At 42.0% G+C, this 23,998-nt stretch overlaps 1 protein-coding gene across 3 annotated transcripts in view; it reads right to left on the reverse strand.

Annotated features, from left to right (window-relative positions):
- The window catches only part of FAM149A (family with sequence similarity 149 member A), a 63,890-nt gene that overhangs the window by 23,419 nt on the left and 16,473 nt on the right, over positions 1-23,998 (reverse strand). For 2 of the 3 annotated variants that reach the window (XM_049865283.1, XM_049865284.1), the window contains exons 2-5: positions 12,967-13,077; positions 12,361-12,493; positions 2,272-2,414; positions 884-1,012 (exon numbers count right to left, since the gene is read on the reverse strand). In XM_049865283.1, the coding sequence (XP_049721240.1) occupies positions 884-1,012; positions 2,272-2,414; positions 12,361-12,493; positions 12,967-13,077 (516 nt within the window). Of the gene's footprint in view, positions 1-883; positions 1,013-2,271; positions 2,415-12,360; positions 12,494-12,966; positions 13,078-15,864; positions 16,495-23,998 lie in introns of those variants that run through there. The other variant, XM_049865285.1, reaches the window with a different exon arrangement.

Genomic DNA, 23,998 nt, shown 5'->3' on the forward strand with positions numbered 1-23,998 from the left:
GGAAAGCAGGACTCAGCCTTATTTCTTCTTCCTTTACTGCCTTGAGGCTGAGGACTCATCACAAGGAGGCAGGTTTTGATTCTGCACCTAGCCTGCCTTTCACAGCGCCTCTGGAATGGAAGATGACGTTAACTTCTTTGCAAATAAATATATGCATATGGAGCCCCGGTGGCACACTGGGTAAGTGACCAAAAGTTAGCATCTATGATAAATTTAGAATCAGAAGCAGCTTGTGATAAAAATGCTATGTACCTGCCCTTCATTTTAATCTAAGTTTAAAAACAGGTGGAGATGCCTGGCTACAACCGATGACTGCTGTGACAGGGCACAAAACAGAGATCCCCTGAGGGAGCAGGACAGCAGTGGGATGCAGACCCCAAATTCTCATAAAAAGACCACACTTAATGGTCTGACTGAGACTAGAAGGACCCCAGTGGTTATGGCCCCCAGACCTTTTATTGGCCCAGGACAGGAACCATTCCCAAAGGTAACTCTTCAGACGTGGACTGGACTGGACAATGGGTTGGAGAGGGATGCTGGTGAGGAGGGAGCTTCTTGGATCAGGTGGACACTTGAGACTATGTTGGCATCTCCTGCCTGGAGGGGAGATGAGAGGGTGGAGGGGGGTAGAAGCAGGGGAAGTGGACACGAAAAGAGAGAGTGGAGGGAGGGAGTGGGCTGTCTCATTAGGGGGAGAGTAATTGGGAGTATGCAGCAAGGTGTATATAAGTTTTCATGTGAGAGACTGACTTGATTTGTAAACTTTCACTTAAAGCACAATAAAAACTAAAAAAAACAAAATAGGCAGAGACAAGGCTGTGGGTGAGATAAACATGAAAAAGCATAAATAAATACGGTTAGAAACACTTTTCGTGAGACGTACTCTCTGATGTTGCTGCTGCGCTCACGGGCCTCAAGCAAGGCTTTGTGGGCTACAGGACTACTAGGCCCACAGCCCCGGAAATGCTGGAAGCCTTCATCAGCTGGCGGGATGAGCTGTCTTCCTAACACTCTGCAAGGTAAAAAGACAAAAAAAAGCTACTAATGATTTTGACTGGAAAAGGGAAAGATGTCTTGAGATTTTAAAAGTAGGATAAAATAATGATTCTGATGGCATGTGTGAAGTCATAAGGTACAGACTGGTCCATGAGAAGCAGGTGGTGTCACACAGACAGCACAGGCTTTGTGGGGGGGAAACAGACCTGGTACCAACAGTCCCTAACACTGACTGACAGTAGGCAAAGCTCTCTGCTCCTCTTAGCCACTGTTTCCATTTGTTTGTTTGGTTTTGTCTGCAAATTGGAATAATAATATAGTTACCTGGTAGGATGTACGTAGAGAGAAGGTATGTCACATGTCTGGGTCATAATGAGCACACAGAAGTGCTCTATAAATGTTATCGAATGTTACACATAATGAAGAAAAGGATATTAATACACACACTGGGCTTCTGCACCTTGCCATCTTTCTTTTTCCACCCTCACCCCTTCATTTTTATCTTAGTGGGTAAGACAACTCTGACAGGGCAGGTCTGACCCTGGCATTTTGGTGAACACGTTATTCTCAGACAAGTAAGCATCGACAATTAGTATTCACTGAACAACCCCCAGACATGCTATATTCTTTAAGGCAGGGAGTTTATGGCAGGATTAAAAAGAAGAAAAAGTACACAGTCAAGATAAAAAAAAAAAAGTTACCCGGTTGAGGTAACCAACGAGAACATTCATCTGTATTTGTATGAGTGTTCTAAATTGTTCACCCAAATATAAGACATGGAACCTTCGCACAGCTGAGATGGATTTTCTCCTAAGTAGGTTGGCTAGCCAATTGAAGGAATAAAAGCTTCCCTTTATGCCAAATCTCCGTTCTCTATCTTTGGTATCAAAAACATGGCATCTCCTACACAAGGATCGTACATTATGCTCCCTACATAAGGAATGTAAGAGTCATCTGTCCAATCATTCTCCCCTAAACTGCTCTCAGCACCAAGGACCAGCATCTGTTGTTCACATAAGTTCATTCTGTCGCTCTTGCTTTTGTTACCTACGCAACGCCATTCAGAGGATGAGCTAGGTTTATTTCTCAGAAATTAAAATGCTCTTGAGTACTGGAATGTTTCACATTTCCTCAGACACCCTAAGAAAGGATGTGATTTCTCAGTGGCTGCATATTTTGACTGTACTTTCAGTCACAATGTATTGATTATAAATCCAAGTCAGGCGTGGGTGGTTCAAACCCCACACCAGAGAATTACTACTAACTGTTCCCTACCTCAGGTGCAGGGACCTTGCGGCCCACTCGCTGCATTCACCCAGGAGGTTCTGGGTCTGAGTGCTTACTCTCCCTTCAAATAACATTTCCTCGACCTCCCAGAAGAGCTGCCGCACTTTCTGTGCGTTGGCTTTGTCAAATTCCTGAAACGGAAATGCATATTTAGCCACAAGACTGAAAACTGGAAATACAGGCTTTCGGATCAGGGCACTTACACATTAATGTAACCCATTACATAGGAGGGGGCATGACAGGATGAAAAGAATGTGGACTTTGCAATCAGATACAACAGTGTTCAGATTCCTACTCTTACAATAAATTGCATTTCACTCTCAGCCTCAGTTTCTTTAACTGCGAAAAAGAGGTAATTTCCACCACACGTTGTGAGATGTGCACACACACACACATACACACACACACTTGTCCTTCCTAGACTCGTGTCTGGCATACCTAAGGATGACTGCAGAATACAAGGTATTTTTTTTTCTTGTGATAATACCAATGAGAAAGTAATTACTTTTGTAGAATGAAGAATCAATGAAGAAAGTAATCCCCAGTTATCTTAATAACTTTAGATTGCTTGATACTTATGATAATTATGAATCAATTAAATGATACAATATATAAATTGAAATATAATTAGTAAATAATAGCTTAATGATTAGGATGAAGTCAGAGTGTTCATTTTTCCTGTCAGGCCTCAAGAGGCTCTTGCTCTGGGCTGCAGTGAACTGTAGGTAAGAAAACCCTTTGGCCTGTCTAGATGCTCTCCTTGGCTGAAAGGTAACAGTCCCACAGGCCTTCAGGGAAGTCACAGCCCATGGGGAGTACACACACATTACTACTGTTGGAGAGCCAGCACCACGCAGGCACGGACCCCAGCCAAGCTTTCTTGCATAGGCCTGGAGACCTGAAATCTACTCCATGACTCCAGACAACTAAGCAAATATTCAGTCTAGCAGATGTGACCCAAATAGGCAATTCAGGCTAATTTTCATCGAAATGTTTTTCAATATTTCCTATGCTACATCTTTCCTCAAATTGATAAAAAACTGAATTTCCAGATTACAAAGGAGTTGAATGATCTCTTTTAAAATGCAAATAAGGGGCAACTAATAACTCCATGTGTGTCCTGGAGGGAACTGAGTGGCTGGGGCAAGGGAGAGGTGGTATTTTCATTTCTCCACCTTCAGCATTTTGGTTTTTTTTTAAATATTACCTATCAAAAAATAAATAAAAAATTAAAAGCAATTATGATGTCTGGAATATTTTAGATGCTACAAATGCGAGTCATAAGAATCTCCCTGAGTAATTACATCGAAAATTTATAGAATTTGGACAGGGTGAAATAATGGTTTTCAGTCTTCTTCCCATCAGAATATCCCTGAGAAATAAGGGTGTGAGTGGGCTGAGGGTGTGGAATAGAAGCAGTTTGTCAGAAATAAGGAAGTCACATGTAGTTTAAAAACCTCCTCTGAGTGATTCTGAACTGATCCCCTTCCAGACTCCCCTTATGACCATTTGAGAATCACCGTTAGGACTAAAAGAGAAAGTAGACCCAGGTGGACTATGAGAAGTGGAGAGATGATTTTAAAGAAGGCAAAGAGAGCCAGGACCAAGATGGCTGACTAGGCAGATGCTTCCACTGATCCCTCTTGCAACAAAGACTCGAAAAAACAAGGTAATCGATTTCATACATGAGCAACTATGAAACCTGACCATCAAACACAGAACTAAGGAGTTGACCTGAGTGACAGGGGAGCGAAAAGCCACACGCTGAAGCAGTGACCACTTCCGGAGCTGGCACGCTGAGCCGCAGCCTAGAGCCCTTGCAGTTCCCTGGTGCCAGAGTGGTGGGGCTGATCGCGGCTTACTGAGATGAGGCAAGCACGGGACACAGCCCTAACTGCCTGGAGCAACCTCAGTGTGGACCCAGCCAGCGCACACAGGCGGCACACCGACGCGGCTGACAGGGGAACAAAAAATCACAGGGAAGCAGTGACTGGTTTTAGAGCCTGGAGCACAGCGACCCATCCAGGAGACCTTGGCATTGGGTTTTGGACTAAGTGCGGAGGGGCTGATCATGGCTTCCTGAGATGGCGCAAGCATGGGATGCAGCCCTAACCCTCTGGGGCAATCTGGGCGGGGACCCAGCCAGTGCACACAGGCTACACACCCCTCTGGAATCTCAGATAAAACAGTCCTCACCAAACAAGATAAGTAACTTTGTCTATGTTGCTGCACTACTCTCCTCTAGCTATCTAATCCCTCCCCTCCCTGCCCCAGTTGGCTTCATTAACATTGGAATTCCCTGGGGCAGGGACTGAAGTGCTCTGCAGATTTTTTTTGCTTTTTTTTCTTTTCTAACCCATTCTCCTGGCCTGAGAAAAGCTGCAATTAACAATCAGGGGAAAAATCCTTCCCTGATTTCCCTAAACTGGAATAACAATACAGAACCAGCTCCATCCAGGCAGAAGAGATCCACAGTCTTTGGCTTTCACCCCTACAGGGAACCAGGTGGCTATTATAATGCAAAGGCAATTCCGAAAGAGATCTGACTGTAATTGTTTTAGCTGAGCAGTGGAAAGGCAAGTTTTGGAGGTCAGATACCTCTCTACCTATTAAACACAGCCCTCAATGATCCACAGCAGGGAACTGAGGGCTGAGGCTCCACCCACACCACCTAGCCACCTGCTAAAGGGGTCTGAGGATAGTGACACCTACCAATCTTTAGAGGTACAAGCATTGGGTGCCTAAGGTACAGCTGCAGAGCCCATCCACCAGAGTGCTCTAGAAAATAGAGACAATCCTACCTCACTGGCACTTATGGAAGGCTGTCAGCATCCTGCCCTCCCCAGAGTGTGACCCCCTGCCACTACTAGAAACTGGTGCATACAACCATCACCACTACTCCTCTAAGTTAATAGGTGAGAGCCTACACCACACACTAGGTGACCCACTATGAGGACATGTGAGCTGATTCTATTCAAAAATAGTGAATGGACTCATATGCTCATATACCTGGTAACAGCACAAAACAGCTGGTAACAGGACATAAGTGATTCAAAGCCTACAACAATCAAGATAGTGCAATCTAGTAGCTCATCTGGGCGTATCGAAACAAAACAAAACAAGAAGATAAGACTCAGTGAGCAAATATAAAAGAAATCATTACAATATCTTATAGATGGCTCGGAGACAGCAGTTGATAACAAATCACAGAAAGAAGCAGACCACGATTGCTTCTACAAACCCCCAAATCAAAGAATCAAAATCTTTCCCAGATGAAGATACATTTCTGGAGTTGCCAGATGTAGAATATAAAAAACTAATATACAGAATGCTTCAAGACATCAGGGATGACCTCAGAAATGAAATAAGGCAATCTACAGAAAAAGCCAAGGAACACACAGATAAAGCAGCTGAAGAAATCAAAAAGATTATTCAAGAACATAGTGCAAAATTTAGTAAGCTGCAAGAATCCACAGAGAGACAGCATTCAGAAATTCGAAAGATTAACAATAAAATTACAGAATTAGACAACTCAATAGGAAGTCAGAGGAGCAGAATCGAGCAATTGGAATGCAGAGTGGGGGGGGTGGAGGATAAGGCAATTGACACCAATATAAAAAAATAGTTGGAGAAAAATCAGATAAAAGAATAAAAAAAAATGAAGAAAGCCTAAGAATCATGTGGGACTCTACCAAGAAGAATAACTTGTGTGTGACTGAAGTTCCAGAACAGGGAGGGATATCAGAAAATACAGAGAGAACAGTTGAAGATCTGTTGGCAGACAACTTCCCTGGCATCATGAAAGATGAAAGGATTATCCGAGATGCTCATCAAACCCCATACAAGACAGATCCCAAAGGAAAGTCACCAAGACATGTTAATATCAAACTTGCCGAAAACAAAGATAAAGAAAAAATTTTAAAAGCAGCCAGGGATAAACAAAAAGTCTCCTACAAAGGAGAATCAATAAGTTCAGACTACTTGGCAGAAACCATGCAGTCAAGAAGGCAATGGGATGACATATATAGAGCACTGAAGGAGAAAAACTGCCAGCCAAGAATCATATAACCAGCAAAATTCTATCTCAAATATGAAGGTGAAATTAAGACATTTACAGATAAACACAAGCTTAGAGAATTTGCAAAAACCAAACCAAAGCTACAAGAATTACTAAAGGAAATTTTTTGGTCAGAAAATCAATAATATCAGATACCAACACAACACAAGGTCACAGAACAGAACATCCTGATATCAACTCAGATAGGGAAATCACAAAAACAAAATGAGATTAATTTTTAAAAAATGCACAAAACAGGAAATCATTGCTGTCATTATGTAAAAGATTAAAATAATAAAAAAAAAAAAAAGAGGGACTAAATACAGGAGGCATAGATCTTCCATATGGAGAGGAAACCAAGGCTATATAGGGTGATACAAGTTAGGTTTTTACTTAGAAAAATAGGGGTAAATATTAAGGTAACCACAAAGAGGTCTAACAATTCCATACTTCAAATTAAAACCAAGATAAACATAACAACTCAGCAAACATAAATTCAACTACTATGAAAATAAGGAACACACATTTACAAAGAAAAACTTCTCAGCACAAAAAAGTAGGTGGAAAAATGAAATTGTCAACAACACACACACAAAAGGCATCAAAATGACAGCACTAAACTCATACTTATCTATAATTACACTGAATGTAAATAGACTAAATGCACCAATAAAGAGACAGAGAGTTGCAGACTGGATAAAAAAACACGATCCGTCTATATGCTGTTCACAAGAGACACACCTTAGACTTAGAGACACAAATAAACTAAAACTCAATGGATGGAAAAAAAATACATCAAACAAAAAACAATCAAAAAAGAGCAGGAGTGGCAATATCAATTTCTGACAAAATAGACTTTAAAGTTAAATCCACCACAAAGGCTCGAGAAGGGCACTATCTAAAGATTAAAGGGACAATTGACCAGGAAGATATAACCATATTAAATATCTATGCACCCAATAACAGGGCTGCAAGATACATAAAACAAACTTTAACAGAATTGAAAAGTGAGATAGACACCTCCACAATTATAGTAGGAGACTTCAACACACCACTTTCGGTGAAGGACAGGACATCCAGTAAGAAGCTCAATAGAGACACGGAAGATCTAATTGCTATGATCAACCAACTTGACTTCATAGACTTATATAGAACACTCCACCCGACAGCTGCAAAGTACACTTTATTTTCTAGTGCACATGGAACATTCTCTAGAATACATCACATATTAGGTCATAAAACAAGCCTTTGCAGAATCCAAAACATCGAAATATTACAAAGCATCTGCTCAGACCATAAGGCAATAAAAGTAGAAATCAATAACAGAAAAACCAGGGAAAAGAAATCGAATACTTGGAAACTGAACAATACCCTGCTCAAAAAAGACTGAGTTATAGAAGACATTAAGGAGGAATAAAGAAATTCATAGAATGCAGTGAGACTGAAAACACTTCCTAGCAAAACCAGTGGTCAGAGGTCAATTTATATCAATAAATGCACACATACATAAAGAAGAGCCAAAATCAGAGAACTGTCCCTACGGCTAGAACAAATAGAAAGAAAGCAACAAAAGAAACTGTCAAGCACTGGAAGAAAACAAATAAAAACTTAGAGCAGAATTAAATCAATTAGAGAACAGAAAAAAAATTGAAAGAGTTAACAAGGCCAAAAGCTGGTTCTTTGAAAAAATTAATAAAATTGATAAACCATTGGCCAAACTGACTAAAGAAATACAGGAAAGGAAATAAATAACCCAAATAAGAAATGAAACAGGCCATATCACAACAGACCCAACTGAAATTAAAAGAATCATAACAGATTACTATGAAAAATTGTACTCTAACAAATTTGAAAACCTAGAAGAAATGGATGAATTCCTAGAAACACACTACCTACGTAAACTAACACAAACAGAAGTAGAACAACTAAACAGACCCATAACAAAAAAAGAGATTGAAAAGGTAATCAAAAAACTCCCAACAAAAAAAAAGCCCTGGCCCAGATGGCTTCACTACAGAGTTCTGCCAAACTTTGACAGAAGAGTTAACATCACTACTTCTGAAGGTATTTCAAAGCACAGAAAAGGATGGAATACTCCCTAACTCATTTTATGAAGCCACCATACCCCAATACCAAAACCAGCTAAAGACAGCACAAAAAAAGAAAATTACAGACCTATATCCCCCCCTAAAAAATTTTTTTTTTATATCCCTCATGAACATAGATGAAAAAATCCTCAACAAAATTCTAGCCAATAGAATTCAACAACATATCAAAAAAATAATCTGCTATGACCAACTGGGAATTATACCAGGTATGCAAGGATGGTTCAATATTAGAAAAACAATTAATGTAATCCACCATATAAATAAAAGAGGAAAACCACATGATTTTATCAATTGGTGCAGAAAAGGCACTTGACAAAGTCCAACACCCATTCATGATAAAAACTCTCACCAAAATAGGAATAGAAGGAAAATTCCTCAACATAATAAAGGGCACTTATACAATGCCAACAGCCAGCATCATCCTAAATGGAGAGAGCCTGAAAGCATTTCCCTTGAGAACAGGAACCAGACAAGGATGCCCCTTATCACCACTCTTATCCAACATTGTGCTGGAGGTCCTAGCCAGAGTAATTAGGCTAGACAAAGAAATAAAGGGCATCCAGACTGGCAAGGAAGAATAAAAGTATCTCTACTTGCAGACAACATGATCTTATACACAGAAAACCCTAAGGAATCCTCCAGAAAACTACTGAATATAATAGAAGAGTTCAGCAGAGTATCAGGTTACAAGATAAACATACAAAAATCAGTTGGATTCCTCTACACCAACAAAAAAGAACATGGAAGAGGAAATCACCAAATCAATACCATTCACAGTAGCCCCCAAGAAGATAAAATACTTAGGAATAAATCTTACCAAAGATGTAAAAGACCTATACAAAGAAAACTACAAGGTACTACAAAGTCCCAAAAGAGACCTACATAAGTAGAAAAACATACCTTGCTAGTGGATAGGAAGACTTAACATTGTAAAAATGCCTATTCTACCAAAAGCCATCTATAGATACAATGCACTTCCGATCCAAATTCCAATGACATTTTTTTAAGGAGATGGAGAAACAAATCACCAACTTCATATGGAAGAGAAAAAAGCCCTGGATAAGTAAAGCATTACTGAAAAAGAAGAACAAAGTGGGAAACCTCACTGTACCTGATTTTAGAACCTATTAGACTGCCACAACAGTCAAAACAGCCTGGTACTGGTACAATGACAGGCACATAGACCAATGGAACAGAATTGAGAACTCAGATATAAATCCAACCACATATGAGCAGTTGATATTTGAAAGAGAGGCCCAGTGTCAGTCAATTGGGGAAAAGACAGTTTTTTCAACAAATGGTGCCAGCATAACTGGATACCCATCTGCAAAAAAATGAAACAGGACCCATACCTCACTCCATGCACAAAAACTAACTCCAAATGGATCAAAGACCTAAATATAAAGTTTAAAACAATAAAGATCATGGAAGAAAAAATAGGGACAATGTTAGAAGCCCTAATACAAGGCATAAACAGAATACAAAACATTACTGAAAATGCTGAAGAGAAACCAGATAACTGGGAGCTCCTAAAAATCAAACACCTGTGCTCAGCTAAAGACTTCACCAAAAAAGTAAAAAGACCACTAACAGACTGGGAAAAAATTTTCAGCTATGACATCTCCGACCAGCACCTGATCTCTAAAACATACATGATTCTGCTAAAACTCAACCACAAAAAGACAAACAACCCAATTAAAAAATGGGCAAAGGATATGAACAGGCACTTCACTAAAGAAGACATTCAGGTGGCTAACAGACATATGAAGAAATGCTCTCGATCACTAGCCATTACAGAAATGCGAATCAAAACTACAATGAGATTCCATCTCACTCCAACAAGGCTGGCATTAATCCAAAAAACACAAAATAATAAATGTTGGAGAGGCTGTGGAGAGATTGGAACACTTAAACACTGCTGGTGGGAATGCAAAATGGTGCAACCACTTTAGAAACAGAACTACCATACGATCCAGCAATCCCACTCCTTGGAATATATCCTAGAGAAATAAGAGCCTTTACATGAACAGATATATGCACACCCATGTTTAATGAAGCACTGTTTACAATAGCAAAAAGATGGAAGCAATCAAGGTGCCCAACAACAGATGAATGGATAAATAAATTATGGTATATCCACACAATGGAATACTACACATCGATAAAGAACAGTGAGGAATCTGTGAAACATTTCATAACATGGAGGAACCTGGAAGGCATTATGCTGAGTGAAATTACTCAGTTGCAAAAGGACAAATATTGTATAAGCCCACCTTTATAAGATCTTGAGAAATAGTTTAAACTAAGAAGAACACAATCCTTTGTGATTACGAGAGGGGGGAGGGAGGGAGGGTGGGAGAGGGATATTTAATAATTAGATAGTAGATAAGAACTACTTTAGTTGAAGGGAAGGACAACACTCAATACAGAGGAGGTCAGCACAACTGGACTAAACCAAAAGCAAAGAAGTTTCCTGAATAAACTGAATGCTTTGAAGGTCAGCGAAGCAGGGACAGGGGCTTGGGGACCATGGTTTCAGGGGACATCTAAGTCAAATTGCAAAATAAAATCTATTAAGAAAACGTTCTGCATCCCACTTTGAAGAGTGGCGTCTGGGGTCTTAAACGCTAGCAAGCAGTCATCTAAGATGCATCAATGAGTCTCAACCCACCTGGGTCAAAGGAGAATAAAGGTAATTAAGAGCCCAAGAGACAGAAAGGGCTACATGAACCAGAGACTACATCATCCTGAGACCAGAAGAACTAGATGGTGTCCGGCCACAACCGATGACTGCCCTGACAGAAAACACAACAGAGCAGCCCTGAGGGAGTAGGAGAACAGTGGGATGCAGACCCCAAAATCTCACAAAAAGACCAGACCTAATGGTTGGACTGAGACTAGAAGGATCCCGGTGGTCATGGCCCCCAAGCCTTCTGTTGGCCCAGGACAGGAACCATTCCCAAAGCCAACTCTTCAGACATGGATTGGACTAGACAATGGGTTGGAGAAGGATGCTGGTGAGGAGTGAGCTACTTGGATCTGGTGGACACTTGAGACTATGTTGGCATCTCCTGCCTGGAGGGGAGATGGGAGGGTAGAAGGGCTTGGAGGCTGGCAAAATATACACAAAAAGAGAGAGTGGAAGGAGGGAGCAGGCTGTCTCATTAGGGGGAGAGTAATTGGGAGTAAGTAGCAAGGTGTATGTAAGTTTTTATGTGACAGACTGACTTGATTTGTAAACTTTCACTTAAAGCACAATAAAAATTATTTAAAAAATAAAAAAGAAGGCAAAGAAAAGCAGAATGCAAACGAGAAGGTGTTAAAATAGCAGGCTTCGCTGTAGTAGAGGCTCCCCTGACAGGGGCCCACACAAGGCTGAGTCCCACCCAGGGTTCTCAGGGAAACATCCCTGGATAGAGAGGAGACCATGAATTCAGTGCAGCTCCTCACAAATGCCTGAGAGGTGGACTGAAGTTCACCCAGGTGAGAATCCCACTCCCACAAAAAACAAAAGACGGGTTAAAGTTAATAGCTTCAGCAAGAGTTAGAAGATGAAAGTAAGATATCTGGCTTAGACTAGTGGGGAAAATAGACCCAATCATGGTGATATCTCACACTTTTTACTTTCCCAAAACTTTTGAGCTCCTCATTGTTGGGTCTATCTTGAATTTCCATGAGTCAGAATTGACTTGATGGCAACTAACCAACAACAACATCCTGAATTTCCAGGCATAGAAAGCATATAAGAAATCATATATGCTGGGGTGAGGGGAGAGGAAAAAAAATTATTGACAGCTACAACAAGGGGTTATGGGGTTATGAGTGATTTTTTTCCTTTTATGTTTTCCTCATGTAAAATTTTTTCTAACAGTAAAAACTCTTTGCTTTTCTAATTGGTAACATCATACATACATCATCTCTCCAAGAGTAAATCGAGCTTCTTTCCGTAGACAAGCCAGTGGTAGAACTCTGTGTCCCAGACCAGGAGTGGTGTGCGTCTGTGGGCGTGGCAGCTCCACTGGAGGAGAGCGATGACACGGATTCACTGCAGGGACAAGCCTTAGTGTACAAGAGGAACACTGACCACCAGGGAGAGGTTATACTGTAACTGGCTTACTTCTTTAAACACATTTGTGGATTTCACAGTATACTAATTTTAAAATATTTATGAGTACACTTTTCCCTAGGCTAAGAATAAAACCCCTTTTCAATTTTAAAAATCCACGGCCAATCAATCCCTGATTGTGCTTCCCATATTACCCATTGCCGCGGAGTCCATTCCGACTCCCAGCGACCCTACAGAACAGAACAGAACTGCCCCCCAGGGCTTCCACGGCTAAAATCTTTACAGAAACAGACTACCACATCTTCTGTGGAGAAGCTGGTGGGAGCAATCCGCTGACCGCCAGTTAGCAGGAGAGCGCTTTAACCACTGTGCCAGCAGGGCCTCTTCAATATTAGTTACGGCCTTTTTTTTTTAATTTTGTAATCAGAAGCATTTAATGGATTAATTCTTACCATGTATATTTATCAATGGCTTTCTGCACATTTCTTGTAAAATGTACAGGTAAAGGATCTTTGCTTTTCACGGCAAAACTGTGCTTTCCAGACCCTTTCGACAGTCCTCTTCTGAAAAATAAAATAACAGAAATATGAAGAGTCTCTCTAATGTGATAATAAAATTTTATTCGTCAGTGCTTTTTAAAATTTCCTTTCGTATAAAGCTGCACCTCTCCTCCTGTCACGTCACCCTAAGTACACACATACCACAATACTCCCCACACACCCCACATACATACACCATACATACACCACACACACTCACACCATATACATACTACACACACACAACGCTTATACACTCAAGAAACTGAGCCTTAGGATCTTACCTGTTTTATTTTTCTTAGAATCAAGGTTGCCATGAACCTACATGCATCTTTACGTGAATTAAAACAAAACACAAAAACTTTCTGTGAAATGGTACATGACTTTGCCAAAGAAGGAAAAGTCGTGCAAAACACCAGGTGCACACGGCCTCCATCCATAGCTCTGGGCTCGGCAAGGACAACACAGGTGGGCTTTGGCTCCCACCCGCCCCGTGACCAGGCACTCTTGTACTCTGTATTTGCCAAACCAACCTGCTCTCCCTGAAAAACTGTTCGTTCCACATAAATTCCGAGGTATATCAAATTCCTCTGAATCACTAAACGCGCATAATAAAGGAAGTGACTGAAGCCACACAGGCATTGAACTCAGTTTGCACATGTGTGATATGTATCCTGAGCTTTACAGAGTTTCAGAATATTAAAATTAATGGCAACTAAAACAAAATAACTCTCTAGATTAAAATAAACTATTAACTTTGCTGGTCAACCCAGTTAGTGTTAATCATTAAAGTGCCCTTTCAATGAACCCTTAAAACATTTACTTCCCTTTAGACAAAATACTTTCCTAACATTTAACAGTAAACAATTTCTATTCTTTTAATAGGTATTGTATTTCCCATACAAACGAAACGTATATTAACTTTTTAAGACACGTTTTATTTGTATGGGAAATATAATAAGGCAGCAAACTGAAGAACCTCTAGTGAATATTTCTAAGAAAGACACACCAGTACACATTTAAAAAAAAAAAAAAGTCTGCTTTTGCTTTCAATTAAAATGGTACCTAATTTTCAGCATTTGTATTTTTGCATCTAAACGGAGTTTTAAAAACTATTAACACAAGAGAACAAGCTCTACGCTTAATTATACACGTTTAGTACGCTATAACAAAGGCATATTTAAAAAGAAATTAATTACTACGAACAGAGGTTAGTGGGAACCTCTGCCTTGCACAGACATGTCTTGTACAAGAGAGAATAACAGAAATATATTATTTTTTCCTCTTCTTATTGCTTACATGTCTTAAGTACAACCAGGCAATTCTAAGGTCAAGAAAGGATATCACAGAAAAAATTTACATGTGACTGAATAATAACACAGGTTACTGTCTTCAAAAAGTAACTCAGAGTAACTCCGAAGAAACTGGGTGAAGAAGAAATGGAGCCCCAAAGCTCAATGACAGCCCAAGATCACAAAAAGTTAGGGGTGGAGATGGTCCTGGGACTCAGGCCACCTGGCCTGCAAGTCTCTTCAGGAACCACAAGTCATTGACACTGTGGATTTAAAACAGAAGCTATGAAGTTAACATTTTTTCTATTTTTTAATTTTTTTTTTTTTTTTTTGCTTTGGTCCTTTGGTTTCTCCATCTTCTAACCAAGCATCGTGCTGTTTGTTGCTCCATGTGTAATGTTGAAAATATTTAATTCCCTGTCAACTACCAACTCTTCTACAAGCCATACAGTGTAAGAAAGCACTCACATTGCACAGGATGGGCCCTATAAATACTTTATAAAAACTCTAGTGCGGTGTAATGTCTATTAAAAACCAAGAAAACCAAACCCGTTGCCGTCCAGTCGATTCCAACTCATAGTGACCCTATAGGTCAGAGAACTGCCCCATAGAGTTTCCAGGGAACACCTGATGGATTTGAACTGCCAACCTTTTGGTTAGCAGCAGGAGCCCTTAACAACTACACCACCAGAGTTTCTGATGTCTGTTCAGCTTATTTTATTTTACATAAGGCATAGACATATATCACCTTTATACGAGTTCTCTTCCATGTCGCGTAAATTTAGATGAAATTAAAAACTGCAAGTCAGCACATTTAAGGTTGTTCCTCTGGGGACAGGCCCCTGGTCCCCTTACCTCTAGACTGAAGACACAACCTCTGACCTACATCTGACCACTCCTGGGGCGCATCAAAGCAGAGGCTGGGTCACACTGTCCCAGCACCACGCCTTTCTGTTTGTCAAGGAGCCGACTGCTCATACAGTTTTACTTTCTTTGCCTCTTGATAACGGTCACCCTCTGACACTTTGCCCTACACCAATTCAACTAATAAATCGCGACCACGGTTTTCAAAATGTTGCATTTCTGCTGGAAAGGACGCCCTGACTCTGGAATGTGTTCTCTAATGAGAAGGGGCTGAGGGGAAGGATGGTTTTCTGGGTTGTGTGGCCTACAGCGCTGAGGGCACCCCAGAGCGACCACAGGACGCGCTCTTTTCCACGTAAAACACTAGTATTGATCTGACTTAATGCAAACACGACCACAAGCAACGGAGACTCTCAGGACTGGAGGAGTCATTCAGACACCGTGAAGGTTCCTCAGAGCAAGTGAGTGATTTCGCTTGAAGCCAGGCCCGATGATGTCAGCTCGCAAGATTTCATGAATGCATCACAGAAACCCAGACCAGAGGCGCTCCGGCTTGCAGGCAGGAACCAAGCAGGCACCCATCTTACAAATACAGGACATGACAGAAAATCCAGGGCCTCTGCTTATCCCACCGACTTCCCAGACCAGCACTTACCCAATCACCATCAGCCCCAGGCCTTGGCTCGCGTCCCCGGGGCCCCTCTCCGCGCCTCGAGGCCTGGGCGCCCCCGGGCCGGGACACCGTGCGCGGGCCCCACGCAGGCAGCTGGTGGCCGGGCGCCCCCGCGCCCCCGGGGGCTCGGCCCCTCGCCGGCCCGGCCCTGCGCCCCCAGCCCCGCTAGCTCTGCACAGGCAGCCCAGCCGGGCCTGGGAACCGCGAGCCTCCAGGGGCGCGGCCGGGGGCGCTCCCCGCCGGGTCTGCGCGGCCCATGGGCGCGGCTGCTGGCAGGGCGCCCCGCAAGCCGTCCCCCCAGATCCTGCTGCCTCTCCAAGGCCAGGTTCCGGCGCTGAGGCTACCCTCGCGTCCCCTCGGCGCTCCCCTTTCCTCTCCCTCCCCTGGCTAGGGCGCCCTGGCCACTGGGCTGGGCGGCTGCGTGGTCACCGGCTCCCCCTCCTCCAAACCTCGGCTCGTCTCCCTCCCTTCTTTCCGGGTGCGGCTTTCCCAGGCCCAGACCTCCGGAAAAGCAAGAGTTTCCACCTTCCCCGCCCGAGGCCAGATTTCCACTGACCCGAGCTCTGGCCGGAGGTCAGCCGGCCTCTTAGTGCCTGCCCGCCAGCCCCGTCTGGACCCCCAGCGCGCGGGTCTGACCTTCCCACCCCTTGCTCAGGGTCTGTCTGGGCGAGAGGGTCTATCCAGGCAGGTGTTTGCCGCCCTTAATTCTTCTAAATAGAACATTAATTCACAGGAAAAAAAGGCGAAGATACACAACGATTTCACCTAGCTTCACCCTCCCCCTCCCCATACTAGCAAAGCATTTGTAGGTTGAGTTTGGGAGATTGAGGTTAAAAAATAAAGTAAGTGAAGCCTGGGAGTGGTGAGCGCAAGGTGCAAACTAGATTACCGGTAAATCTAGGCTTAATTATGCACGAAAAATCCATATCCTTCCATGTCCTACCCTCCATCTTCAGATAGATGTCATCTCATACAACTCGACAACTTTTCAGCAAACAGAGAGCTTACTTGGTTTAAATATTTTGTTTTATTAATAAGTGCCTGTTTACAATTACAGTATACCGGGAACCACAGTCATTGTACTCTGCCTTGTGGGATAGCAAAGTCACCAACCATCATTTCCATAAACTAAAAAATAGTGAGGGGGGAGATTGTGGTCATTGCTACTGCCCCAAGTACACATTTTCAATGACTGTATCTAGGGGCTAACGCTGCACATGACACGCTTTGCCCCCACTGAATGGTATTTATAATTCGCAACATGTATGCTAGTACATTTTCCAGCCCCTTCCTGCTATATACATTCTGCCTGGGGACCTGAGGCCACCTAAGTCTAATCCAGGTACAGAGAAGCCCACCTATTTCTCCCGTTCAGCACCTGCATTAATTTACAGAAGCGAACCATAATCACCTGACTTGTTAGTGAAAAATCCAGTTAACTTACTTTGCATGTGACTTCTATGGACAAACTGGAATAACAGCTAAAATGATGATAAGTAAATCCCACCCATAACAAAAACGGTAATCTGTTTCTGGAACTAAGGATACTGGGCTTTTCACCACTTTTATAAATAATCAGTTTTATACACTGTTTTTATACATCAGTGGTTGTACATTCTAAAAATAATGAGATTACATGTGTGAACATTTAATCTCATTGATTTATTATTATTAATTTGCATATATAAAACTGATAGTACCTGAAGTAAACACACACCTTATAACATTATATTGCAAAGGGGAGGGGGGAGGTGATGGGAAAACACAAGAAAGTGAAAAAGACATTATGATCCAAACATAACACCAACAGTTTTACATACATTATTTTGCTTAATTTTTTAATACCCAGTGCTATATAGATGAAGATACTGAAAGTCAGTGACCGTAAGCAACAAGTCCAAGGTCACACACCTAGGATGTGATGTATTGCAGGTATCTATTTTTAAATAATAAACTGCCCCAAACTTAGTGGATTGAAACAATCATTTTGTTTTGTTCCCAATCCACAGAATCCAGAAATTTGGGCGAAACTTGGATAAGTGATCCTTCCACTCCACGTGGCGTGGGCTAAAGCCAGTGGGTGTATTTAGCTGGCCACTGGGCTGGGCTGGAGGGTCCAAGAAGGCTTCACTCAGGCATCTGGCAACTTGGAGGGGATGGCTGGAAGGCCGGGCTCAGCCAGGACACAATCCCTCACCAGGCGGTCTCAGACATCCCCAAGTGGTCCCTCTAGCTGAGTGGTCAGAATTCCAACATGGCAGCTCCGGACTCCAAGAGACAAAGGCGGAAGCTGCCAGTCCTTGTAAAAGCCGACCTGGACCTGTCAGGTCCACTGCACTTCATTGTCAAAGCAGTCACGGCCCACCCCAGAATCAAAGGGAAGGAAAATTGATCCCACCTCTCAATGGGAAGTTTCCCTGGGTCGCACAAACGATTAAGCACTTGGCTGCCAACCGAGAGGTTGGTAGCTCAAGTCTGCCCAGGGGTGCCTTGGAAGAAAGGCCTGGCAATCTACTTGCAAAAGATCAGCCATTGGAAACCATACGGATGGAGCACAGCTCTTTTCTGACACACATGGGGTCACCTTGAGTCCGGGTTGAATTGATGGTAACTAGTTGGAGTTTTGTTTGTTTGTTTCTCAATGGGAAGCATGTCAAATAATTTGCAGCCATCTTCAATCCGTCATAATCTGCCCCACAAATTATTTTCATTACTCCCACATGCATAAAGTACTCAGTCCTCTCAAGAACCCTAAACGTTCCACCTAAATCACGTGCAGATGTGGCTCCTCAGGGGCTCCTCCCCTGGATCTGAAGTCCTGTGAACTAAAGGGGCAATGCAGCTACCTCCCACACCTCCAACAAACCAAGCGGAGAGGGCGGCCGGACAACTGCGACTGATACACTGTTCAAAAACGGGGGCAGCGGGAGGCCCACGGAATCCAAGCAGACTCAAGTTGTTTTCCTCGATTAGGGCCCACGTCTGCTCCCTGCCCCTCCCAGCGCTTAGCTATCTCTTCTGGGTTCTTGGGCCCACCCTCTGACTCACCCTCAGGAGTAAGAGGTGGCCCATGTTTGCCAAAGAGCGACCTCCTCAGCCTGCTTCTTTCCTGAGAAGGTTGGGAAGGAAGGGTCCAGAAGTCTGTGTTCCAACACTCCACCGTGTAATTCTCTGACAAACTCCGTGGTTTTCTCTGAATTTTGTTGTTGTCAGCTCCATCGGTCATACGTCACTTTCTTCCTGAGACAAGCCCTTTCTACCTGGGGGCACCTTTGAGGCTGCTGTAGGACAACACCCTCAAGATCTTTAAAGGCATTGTTTAACTGAGAGCATCTGTGAGGGGCACCTTTAAATCTTTTTGAAGTCTGAACAAGCCAAGTAACTATTTCTGTAATATTGTTTGAGTGTTTTGCATTCCAACAGAAGGGCCTTGGGATTAGTAATCACAGTAATTTCGGGGGAGACCTTAATCTCAACTCCTGAAATAAGGATAAGAGTCTCTGCGTTAGCCCACAGCCTCCAGGAGGTGGAGCTTAGTACCCCTGCTTCCAGCCTTGAGTGTGGGCTGTGCTTCACAAGGGGGAAAAGGCACTTTACAGTGGAGAAACCTGAAAAACACTAGGTGATCAAGGTCAACATCAACAGTGACAAGTCATATCAGTAGGAGCCCTGGTGGTGCAGTGGTTAAGCGCTCAGCTGGGCGGGCAGTTCAAACCCACCAGCCGCTCTGAGGGAGAAAGATGTGGCAGTCTGCTGCCGTAAAGATTACACCCTTGGAAACCCTTTGGCACAGCTCTACTCTGCCCTATAGGGTCGCTATGAGTCGGAATCAACTTGTTGGCAACAGGTTTGGTTTTTGGTACTGTTGATGTGATGTGATGAAAATGGCATGTTATCTCTGTCACTTTCCCCTCAAAAACCCACAACCTCAGTCTAATTATGAGAAAAATTCAGACAAACCCCAATGAGGGACAGTCTACAAAATTCATGACCAGAAAAAAACAAAAACCAAACCCGTTGCTGTCGAGTCAATTCCGACACATAGCGACCCCATAGGACAGAATAGAACTGCCCCAGAGGGTGTTCAAGGAGCAGCTGGTGGATTTGAACCACTGAGCTTTGGGTTAGCAGCTGAGCTCTTAACCGATGAGCCACCAGGGCTCCAAATGTCAAGGCCATCAAAAGCAAGTCTGAAAAATTGTCTCAGACCAGAGGAAACTAAGGAGACATAAGGGCTCAGTGTAGTATGGAGTCCTGGATGGAATCCTGGAACAGAGGAAGGACAATGGGGGAAACTGGTGAAATTGGAATGAAATGTGGCTTTTAGTTAATAGTTTATCAATGTTGGTTAATTAGTTGTAATAAATTACCACAGCAGCATAAGATGGTGGCAATAGAGGAACCCGAGTGTAGGGTATATGGGAGTTCTCTGTACTTGCTTTGCAACTTTTCTGAAAATCTAAAACTATTCCGCAATAAATAGTTTATTTTAAGAATGTTTGCTTTAAGCTCTTTTGTGCAGCAGTTAAGTACTCGGCTGCTAAACACATTGTCGACAGTTCAAATCTACCAGCTGCTCTGTAGAAACCTAGGGGGCAGCTCTACTCTGTCCTATAGGGTTGCTATGGGTCAAAATCAACTTGCTGGCAACTGGTTTATTTCTTTTTTAATATACACAAATATATTTTATAAATCAGTTACTGCTTTCAGAAAAAGGCAATAAATCCATGTCATGCTTTCTTATTTTAATGTAAGCATATAAAAAACTTACAAAGTATTAGGTAAATTATGAAATTTGAAGCTTACATAAAATAATAAAAAGTATAGAATTATTATTTTAACATAAAACTGAACAAATTACTTAAGTGCTGAAATCTATAAGGAAACTGTTTACGGGATTCCAATAAATAATAGTAACTAATACCTGACATTAAGTAATAACATCAAGTTGACTTATATGAACCTCTCACAGGCACCATCCATGTACAGCAAGGTACACGCTGGTGGTGTTATTTGCAGTGGAACCCATTCTGACTCATGGTGACCCCACGTGTGCAGAGTAGCACTGCATCATAGGGTTTTTTAGGGTGTGACCTTTCAGGAGCAGATCCCCAAGCCTGCCTTTCAGGGTGCCTCTGGCTGGGTTCCAGTCGCTGCCATCCTTTAGGCCAGTATTTAACCATTGGGCCACCATATTTGACTCTTTGGGATTGAAACGTTGGCATGTAATATTGCCTTTATGAGACTAGATGGCACCCTTTACCCTCTTTTGCCACCTTTAAAAAAAAACTTGCTGCAATGGATTTTGATGCAAGAAATGTTTTTTTGCTAGATTTAGTGTTTAGTGTATCTTCGTTCCACTACCTGGGTCTATCACTAAACCACAATTGCTCTCATTGGCTCCTGCAACACACACAACACACCTGTTGCTGCGGGGTCAATGCCGACTCACAGCAACCCTGCGGGACACAGTAGAACTGCCCTATAGGGTTTCCAAGGAACATCTGGTGGATTGGACCTGCAGACCTGCTGGTCAGCAGCCGAGCTATTAACCACTGTGCCACCACGGCTCCAACTCCTGCTTAGGGAATGTTAATGAAAAGACCTCCTCCAAATCAAGGCGACCTCATGTCTGTAGAAATGTGCTCCGCAGGGTTTTTAATGGCTGGTCGCCAGGTGCTTCTTCCGAGGCACCTCTTGGTGGACTTGAACCTCCAACCTTTTGCTTAGCAGCCTAGATCCTTAACTGTTACACCACCCAGAGGGCCTGCAAAGCCACCTTAAAAACTCAGCACCAATAACATTCCGTTAACTTAATGGATTCTTACTAAAAACTCTGCTTCAGCTGTGCTTTGAAGGCACAGGAAATGATACTACCTGGAAAATCAAAGGCCTCAACAATACTGAGAAAAAAGTGATTCAAAGGGGTCAGTCTTTGAACATTAACAAGTTTTAGGAATTTATTTCACCTACATTTTTCTTTTCGTATAGGCACAGAGTTAAAAATCTGATTAAATCTAAAAAGCCCTTTCAGTGAGAATAAAATGCTAAGTGATAAGAAAGCATTGGATAATAGATCAAATGGCAACATTTTCTTTTTAAATGGATACAAAATAATAGTATCTTACAATTAATAGCATCTGAGAGTAAATCAAATTCAGTAACTCCTGATTTTGAAATAAAGTTTTTTTTTCAATAGTGATAGCTTAATATTCCAAAATGGAAAATAGGGCTTTAAAGATTTGCCGTTTGTTAAGATGCAGCATAAATAAGAAAATGATATTGTTTCAAGGTAATCTGATGAATAGTTAACATCACTAGGTCTCTGCTGAGAAAACACTGTTTGTATTTTTCACCCTTAACCTGAAGCTATTTAAGGTTCTGCCTTCCAACCTTTTACAGAGATAATAAATAAAGCCAGAACAGAAGCAAAATTCAACTCAAAAACTAAGTCCAAAGGACCTCTTCTCCAATAATTAATTTCAATTCCAAGGCCAGCTGGCCTCATGAAGCCTGCTTGGGGTAATTATAAATCTACTAGTCAATGGTTTCTTTCAATTAACAGGAGTTCTTCACTTTAATTCAGCACAATTTATCCATCTTTTTTTGATAGCACTTTTTGGCCCTATCGAAGAGATCTTCGCCTGCCCTAAGCCATGAAGATAATCTCCGATGTTTCCTAAGAGCTTCATTGTTTTACCTTCCCCTTAACTGACTCACAAGCTACAACCCACATGCAATAGATTTCTGTGTATAGCGTTACATACGTGATCAAGCTTCTCATTTCTTTATGGATATAAAATTGATTTTCCAGCACATATTGAAAAGACCATCTTTTCACCGGTATCTTCAATGCCAACTTTGTATCAATCAACCATCCCTACACACAGGTCTGTTCCTAGCTTCTCTATTATGTGTTACTGAACTATGTAACAGACTGTATTATTTACTGTAGCTTTATAATGAAATTTGATATCAATTAATTATTGTGTTGTTCGAATTTGTCTGGATGTCTTCTATCAGTTATTGCTGAATGTTAAAATCTTTTACTACAATTTTGGATTTATTTCTTCGTTTAGTTCCATCAATTGTTGCTTTGCATGTTTTTGAAACTGTGTTATTGGTGTCTATAAATTTAAAATTTTCATATCTCCTAGTAGATTTGCCCTTTTATCTTGATGAACTGGTCCTCATTATCTCCACAAATGCTCTTAAAGTCTACTCAGATTCTAAAAAAACTACACCAGCTTTCTTTTAATTAATGTTTACATGTACAGACACTTCTGTTTTGAATGTTTCTTTATTTTTATATTTAAATTGTGTGTGTTGTGGTTCGGTTTTCAGTTTTGTTTTCTACAAGGAAAGCCATCTCCCTTTACTAACTTTCTCATACTAAAAAAATAAAAACATCAACACCACAAACCAACCAAACAGGCAAAGCAGCCTCTAGTCCCAGAGTCAGTGTGGGCCCAGCTTACAAGCCGCTGAGGAGGACTCGGCTGAGTCGCTATTCGGAGTTGGCGGAGGGCTAAGTTGGAGTCTCATCTCTACACGCCGTAATGGATTGAACTGTGTCCTCCAAAAATATGTGGATTGGAAATCTAACCTCTATACCTGTGGCTGTAATCCTGTTTGGAAATAGGGTTTTCTTTGTTATGCTAGTGAGGCCATATCAGTACAAGGTGTGTCTCAAACCTGATCAAATTACACGGAGCAGCACAGACACAGAGACAAGAGAGCATAAACAGGGAAAGATAGATGCCACATGAAGATCACCAAGAAAAGGAGGAACTTTGGGGCTACAGAGCCGGAAATAGACAAGGATCTTATCTTCCCCCAGAGCTGACAGAGAGAGCCTTCCGCTAGAGCTGGTGCCCTGAATTCAGAGTCCTAACCTTCTGAACTGTGAGAAAATAAACTTTTGTTCTTTACAGTCAAAAAAAAAAATTGTGTGTTGTAAACAATACTCAGTTGTTGGTGACAGCTTAAACTCAGAGGGGATTAAATTTGCTTCTTACAGCCAACTAGGCCAGGGGCTACAACAATACCAGATCACCTTAATCTAATCAAGAATTGAGGAGGTTTAAAACTGGGCTTCAGTAGTTTCCTTTTTCCT

The sequence above is a fragment of the Elephas maximus genome, chromosome 22 (assembly GCF_024166365.1).
Source record: "Elephas maximus indicus isolate mEleMax1 chromosome 22, mEleMax1 primary haplotype, whole genome shotgun sequence".
Taxonomy (NCBI): Eukaryota; Metazoa; Chordata; class Mammalia; order Proboscidea; family Elephantidae; genus Elephas; species Elephas maximus.